Source organism: Carassius carassius, chromosome 17 (genome assembly GCF_963082965.1).
Source record: "Carassius carassius chromosome 17, fCarCar2.1, whole genome shotgun sequence".
NCBI lineage: Eukaryota > Metazoa > Chordata > Actinopteri > Cypriniformes > Cyprinidae > Carassius > Carassius carassius.
In genome coordinates this window covers 26,959,534-26,967,119 of record NC_081771.1, presented here as the reverse complement: position 1 = coordinate 26,967,119, position 7,586 = coordinate 26,959,534, and the positions used below count along the sequence as shown (strand labels likewise).

The 7,586-nt window shown below is 38.9% G+C and overlaps 1 protein-coding gene across 1 annotated transcript in view; it reads left to right on the top strand.

Moving 5' to 3' along the window:
* Positions 1-2,102: 2,102 nt before the first annotated feature.
* The window catches only part of abcc6a (ATP-binding cassette, sub-family C (CFTR/MRP), member 6a), a 21,910-nt gene continuing 16,426 nt past the window's right edge, over positions 2,103-7,586 (top strand). Inside the window, exons 1-4 of the mRNA XM_059571513.1 lie at positions 2,103-2,371; positions 3,064-3,240; positions 3,689-3,814; positions 7,087-7,224. Of these exons, the coding sequence (XP_059427496.1) occupies positions 2,330-2,371; positions 3,064-3,240; positions 3,689-3,814; positions 7,087-7,224 (483 nt within the window). The 5' untranslated portion in view covers positions 2,103-2,329. The remainder of the gene's footprint in view (positions 2,372-3,063; positions 3,241-3,688; positions 3,815-7,086; positions 7,225-7,586) is intronic.

Below are 7,586 nucleotides of genomic sequence, written 5' to 3'. Positions count from 1 at the left end.
GAGGCAAAATTGGCAACTAGCACACAGGGACTGATTATATCTGTCTCCTCTGTGCCTCCTTTCCAAGTCATTATCGCCATGAGCAGTCAGGCTTCTTGCTGCTATTTTATCACTTTCTTTCAAGCTCCCTTTAGAGGCCTCATTGTTATTGGGTTCTGAGTGATTTACAGGGCCTTTTGGTCATTAGAAATGATACTTGAGGAGCCTAGATCAGTGTATTTGAGTAAAATAGAAATGAGACCTGTTATTTTAACTGGTTTTTTTATCTTATGTGGTGCTGCAAAAGAATCATCTTTAAAGAAAAGTCTGAATTTATATTCTTTCACCTTGAAGAATAACACAATACAGCTTTCCTCACACAAATGACTGGCCGCAGGGAGAGCTTGTGGGAAGGCTTGTCCATCCATCGTTTTTTCCATGTCTCTGCAGAAGCTCCTTGACTGAGGTCCACCTAAAACTTTCCACCAGTGTACGGGACTTTTCCAGGATTTCTGTTGGACTGATGTTACTTCATAACAGACTACTGAGAGCTTCAAAAGAGACAGACATAATATCAGTCTGACCGTCTGTTTAACTTGTGCCAGCCTAGTAATACAAACTTGTGTGTGAGAATGTCTGGGTGCCTATGTGAATGAGTTTTTGTGTGTGAAAATGTGTATGTATTGCATTACGTGAGTATGTCTGTGTTAAACCTATGTCTCAGCGACTCGTTTTTGGTCTATTTACAACAGAATGCTTGAGTGCTACTCCTTTAAATGTGCTTGACACACTTGATTCATTTGACATGCCAAACAGGTGCAGGTCTCTGCTTGAGACCAAATTTAGCACAACATTTTATAACATGACACGTGTCAATTAATTAGGATAGCTTTCTCATATTCAAAACAGTGAGTATCATTTTCTAACTGTGTGTATGGATATATTTGTACGAAAAGATTTGTGACACAGAAACGCGCATAGTTTTTCATGAGTAAATAGTTTTGAGAAAACCCTTTACTCAAAGATCTGGGACTGCGCATGCCCTTACACAACACTGCATGCGAGAGACACCATGAACAGAAGGGAGTACCGAAAGCCCTTATATCATATGGACATATGTGAGGCTCAGTAAAACGAGGAACACATTTAAATGCTTGAGCACCTGTTGTAAAAATGGCAGATTTTTTTTCTATGAGAACTTTTCTGTACTCCCACACATTTTTAATTAATAATAATTAATGACTGAGACCAGTCTACACCCTTAATTGAGTAAAAAATGGTTTAGTCTAGCATAGTGGGTCTCAACTGGTTTTGTGTCAGGACCCAGCTTTTGCAATGGACAGTGAGTTGTGACCCAAAACAGCTTTCAAAATAGTATATTGTACAATAGTGAATACACATATATTTAAAATATCTGCTCAACCTTGAATTTAATATAGTTTCAGTCATATATTATTTCTTTCTCTAAACTTCTATAGTTTTGTTCAGTTTTCATAGAAGAGGGCATTCAACTTGCCAAGTTTTCTAGCTTCTAGAAAGTGAAGCTTATTTTTCCAATACAAATAGTTAAATAAATAGTTAGCATTTAATTAGTTCCACTAATCTATGATATGAAATGGTAGCCTAACTGTTAGATTGTCAAGTCCCACTAGAGATAATACATGTAGCCATTAGGCAAGGTACTGAATTCCAGGTTGGACTGAGTTTGTGCAGTATCGTAATTCCCTTCAGAAGTAAAAAAAAAAAATAAGGTTGAGAGTGTGGTGCTTGGTTGTGTGATCTTACTAAGTGTTTCTCAGGTACATCCAGGAAGAGTGAAATATAGCACTTCTATAAAGACAAACAAATAGCGCTGGAGTGCTACTAGCAGCACCTTTTGCATTTGCATTTGAGCTGGAGGTGACTACTTGTGGGAAAATGAGAGTGATAATAGTGTTTTATCGGAGGCAGAGAGGGGGAGAGGAGAGGACTATGTTAAGGGTGGGGAATTTTGTTTTTGGGTGGTGTCAGAGAACTTTGCAAAAACCACAGTACTGTTTTGATAAAGAACCTAAAGTACGTGGGAGTCGGGGAAAGGGGAAGATAAATAGAGAAGGAGGGAGAGACAGCGAGTTTAAGGAAGACTGCTGGGAGGAGAGAGTGCATATAACCACCCACCTAAGCAGCTGTCAGACGGGTGGTCAAAAAGCAGACTCTCTCAGGAACAAGCAGTGACAAAAGTGAAAGAGAGTGTGTAGGAGATCCCTGGATGAAAGGAGAGTTTGACTCAGACAGAGCACAGAGTGACAGAACAGTTACAACACCAGGATACACAGAAGGGATAGGTACAGCTTCAGGACCACACGAGTGAATGGATACCTTATGCAGTCTAAGTGGACTTGACCCTCTATGGGTGAGCAAACGTCTTATGTGACTTTAAATCTAGAATATTATTCAAGATTTTTCATATATATATATATATATATATATATATATATATAGAGAGAGAGAGAGAGAGAGAGAGAGAGAGAGAGAGAGAGAGAGACTAATATAATATATCTATACAGTTCATTTATATTGTATATGCTACATTTATACCTGTAAGGGCTTATTATAATTATAAATAATATTTATATTAAGTGAGTGAGTGAAGTGAGTGACTGAGTGACTGAGTGAAAGTATTTACTGAAAGTATTTCAGAAACATTAAACAATTCCAAGAACCTGACAACCAGAATATATGTTTTAGTTGTCAGAATTCATGGCAGGTCTGTTCATTCAATTACACCGATTTAGTCCAATCGCAAGACTTAATTGAAACTCAGTTGTTTCTCACCCAGTAACAGAAAGAGATAAGAGAAAGTCAGTGATGAGCTTGGCGAAGATAAACAATAAGAAGCAAAAATTTACCAATATGGTAAACCATAACATCAAAATGTTCAAAATTATAACCTTATTTGATAAGTTCTGGAACATTCAGGACATATCTGGTTTCTGAGTGGACTGGATTTGGACCAAGAAAACGTTGATCCAATGAAAGTATGAAGACTGTCAATTATAATATAACTGGTTGAAAAGTTAAGCACACCCTCTCCTTCATCTTCAGGACTGGAACCAGACATGGTACACGCATAACCCTGAACTGAGCAACTGCTTCCAGAACACAGTCCTGGTGTGGGCTCCGTGCATCTACCTGTGGGTTCTCTCTCCATTCTACTGCCTTCATCTGTACTGCCACGGCCGAGGTCCGCTGCCCCTCTCTTCACTCTGCAGTGCCAAGCTGGTGAGACAGACCGCTAAGACCCGTTAATGTTATGCAAGCCTGTCTTCAAGCCTGTTTCAAATGTACCAGCTATGTGGGCTATAAAACTCAAACCACAGTGTTAAAACAAAGTGAATGTGTTGGTCTGGGTAGACTGAGGGGTCGAGTTCACGCTTTAGTAACCAAGGAAGACAGTAAAAGAGAGAGTGATGTGTGTAACCACAGTTTGTGGTGTGAGTGCGGTTGGCACTCGGGTGAGCTGATGTCACTTTTCACTCTTCCGCTCTAAAAATCTTTTGTTTGAAATACAGTTGCTCCTCCATTTGTTCAGAGTCACACAGATTCCTATCCAGTTTTATCATAATGTAAATCGCACCTCTTCTCTACAGTCACTGACCACCGGAGCTTCCGGGAGAGTGACTCAGTTCTCACCCTGATATGAATTGTATTCCTCTTTGCTCTTTTACAGTTGCTGGGATTCTTCTTGGCGTCCTTTGGTTTTGTGGAATTCTTCTACATCCTGTTGGAAAGAAGACAGGAAATCCAGCAACACCTTGTCTTCTTGCTCAGTCCTGTCATACGCAGTCTCACCGTGGTAATGTAACCCCTAGGTTCTATAGAAATATGAAGCAGTACAGGCAGAAGCCAACATAAAAAAGTTGTGTAGAACTGTTTAATAATGAAAAATGAGCCCCAATCTGTTGTTTTCATAAAATGAACAGTACAATTTTTGCTACGTTTTATATCCGATTTTTATCTTAGCATGGTAAAAACTGCTGCCCGAGCTTAAGGTGTGGTTTCATTTGCATTTAAATGTTCAGAAAATTGTTGCAGGAAAAATCATTTCAATATGAATAAGAATCCACACAATCAAGAATTTCGCATGAGTTTGAATGTTCACCCAATGCAAATTTTGCTGCGAGTTGGTCACCTACTTGGTTTAAAGTGACTTTATCACTTTCGCATTTCAACTTTTTGCCTGCAAAATTTCACTAATACACTTTTAAAATTGAATATGTTGTCCAGTGTTGCTGAAAAGACAAGTTTAGACCAAAATGAATGTCCATTCTAATCTAGACTGATTTACACTTGTTTGCAGTGTTTTAGTATAGCGGGTAGACCAGAATAGTCATGTTAATCTTAGCTAAGTGAAGTCTGAAGTTGATTAGTGTTGTTTTACTTTTAGAGCTGGTTGACCAAGGAAATCTGCTAGTTAAGAAAGGGGATAATGTACGAACATCCAAATTTAAATAAAATGTCAGAGATTTCAGCAAATTTAGGAGGCAGAACCTTCTCAAGTTCCAGAGGATCTTCATCAAGTAGAATTGTGGGAATTCAGCAACAGTCTGTGGATCTTTACTTTGTGATAGTTATGAAGCCTAGTGGGAACACTAGCATCCCATATTAAGCCTTAAAGATGTATGCATGGGGCCACATGCACAAGTGTACATTAGAGATTTAAGCTTCATTCATTCCCCTCCTACAAGCCTTCCTTCCCATAATTCATTTTTCAACACACCTGCTTATGTCTGCAAAATGGCTCCTAAACCCTTACACAGCAGGAGCTGTTCACATCTAATAGAGTGTGACACTCTGAGGTGAACTAGGTTAGGGGCACACCTACACACTGCCTAATGAACACAATCTCATCATCGCTTTCTGTCCGCATGTTCCATTTGCATCCTGCAGAGTCGGGCTCCAGACCAGACTCATGACCCATCTGTGGTCTCCTCAGACACCTAAGTCAACACCGACTAATGCCAAAGAAAAAAAAAACACTCAAAGAGTTAAACAGTGCGATCTTGTCCTCAAAAGCCCTCTTTCTTCACAACAGATAGTGATCTTAATTGGTCTTCGAGTGAAATAATGCTTTGTCATAGCTTGGTGGAGTGCTGGAATGTAGGTATCAAACCTCAATAACTATTTTGGAGATTTTATTAAGTAGGTGCATAAATATTGCTTTTAAATTATGAAAATATAGCTTTTTTGCCTTGTGCAACCCTCTTTACCACATATTGGTTTCTTGTGTAATATTTGGGCTTATGCAATGAACAGTTAAGAAAGCAACAGCCACAACTCGACTGAACCTAGAAGGAGAATTTGCAATGAAAGAATTGGGCCCCCAATTGCAATTTTTTTGCACACTCTGTCTGGATTGTTGTAGCACCTGATTCACTGAAAGACAACCAAATTTGCCCAAATTCTCTTAGTTCGGGTTAGCCTAGAATACTAGTTTGTGGAAAATGCAGCAAACTACTGCAGTGTGGCATTCTTTCCTGAGACTGTTTTTCCACCATGGCTCTTTAAAAATACTTTTCATCATTTGATCATTATTTTTACTTTAATTAGAGATTTAACTGTTCTTGAACCTGTGAAAAGGATGTGGAGATAGGACTATAACCATTACACATCCTAAAAATCATACATTTTTACATTTGGCACCCCAAATTGAGTTTTTGAGTTTTTGGTTAATGTCCTTGTTTGGAGCTAAAGTCTGCTGTAATGCTTGGCTACTTTTTTTTTTTTACCCACCATAAGCTACTGCCGGTTTCACTGCATGCTGTCATTTATGCCGCAGGAAGCAGATCTGTCTCTGTCTTCTATAGCTCTTAACTCTCCAGTATAATTACAAGCTTTGGCTTCCTCCCACTGTCCAGAGGAGAAGTCATGGCTTATTCTCGTAAGACACTAAACACAAAATCAACAATGCAGATGTTACATGTGGTTTACGTGTTCTGTTTCCAGGTAGTGCAAAAACCTCCGCAGGCGTGTTCCATTAGGACACGATTAAGAGTTCCTTTTAAAGGTTTCACCTAATTTATCTGAGGTTATATGGCTTTGGTTTGGTTTTGAGGAGGCGTATTTGTGCCCAGTCCTGATCTTTCATCTGTACCACATAAGGAGGCTGCTTTTTACGTAATCAAATGATGTTTTGCACTACCTAGGAGATACAGCAACAACTGAACATCACATTAGGATTGGGATCGGCGAGAACCACTGGTTGACAGTCTGGTTTAGAGAAATGGAGGATGTCAAATTATTTTTGGATAAAGAAAAGTCGCAGTAATTAAGAGAAATGTGGGATCAACACAGGCCACGCTTTACATGTGTTGTCTTATTAGAGGAAACAGCTGTGGTGGTAGACAGGGAAATCCAAATAGAACCTGGACAAAACTGCTGAAACAAAAACAAAACTAATTTAATTATGGATAATACAAAAGCATTGTACAATTTTAAAAGTAAAGTCCATATCCACTTAAATTCAGTTCTCAGATGCTCCATGTTTTATCTATATACATTGCAAAAGCTGTTAACTGACTGAATTAACCTGTATGCAACCTTCATGTACACAATGTTTTTTTTTTTTTCATAGCTTATTTCTTGGTTGGGTATTTGTTTGATAGGATTAAGTTTTGCTTTCTGCTCTTTCTTCTCTCTAAAGGTCATGGCCTCGATAGTTGTAATTTAAATCTATTATGTAATTGAATCTATTTAAAGACTTTCACAATGAGTTAGATTGAAAGGTGAAATGTGTAATTTCAAAAAGGATGAAGCAATGAATTTTCCCGGAAAACTTTCCTAGTTTTTTCATTGGTCGGCCAAACAGACAACTTACACCAGTGGTCACTCAAACAGAACCACAGTGTTTACACTTTTTGGGGTGGAGCCTACAAATGGATTAAGCTGGAAAAAAGAGAAAGTATTTTAGCATTGAAAAAATTACATGCTTCACCTTTAAAGTAAACTTGCATCATCAGGAAGAGGGCATTCTGTAATTAGGCTTCTTTTTGAAGTTATCACTTGTTTTGTACAGGCTGTAATTTTAGCAGATGAGAACAATGTTATTAACAGCTGTGTGTTTGACAGGTGTTAGCCGTGTGCCTGATTCATTGGGAGAGAGTGCGAGGATGCCGTTCCTCTGTTTTCCTGTTTTTCTTCTGGTTGTTGGGCGTGGTCTGTTCCCTAATTCCGCTTCATGCAAAGGTCCAGCTGGCTGCGGATCAGGTGAGAGAAATGACTACTGACACAGACCCCAAATCTGGGGATTATCAGTTTCCCTGGACTAACCCTGCACATATGGGTGTATTAACATATTGACCAAACACAGGTGCACACATGGAAACATCCTCATGCTCAAACATACAGACAAACACAGATGCACACATAGACATAGATGCATATCCACACATGCACAAGCAAATGCATTGCAGCACACTCTCACAAACACACAGCAGCTCAGCATTCCAGCGGTTTCTACTTTTAGCGGTATTGATTTTCTCCAGGTTTGGACTTGGTTTGTCACATTCATATCATGAGTTCATGTCCAAGTAGGTGTTAGTTTGAAACATATGTCAGAAAGTGTCCTT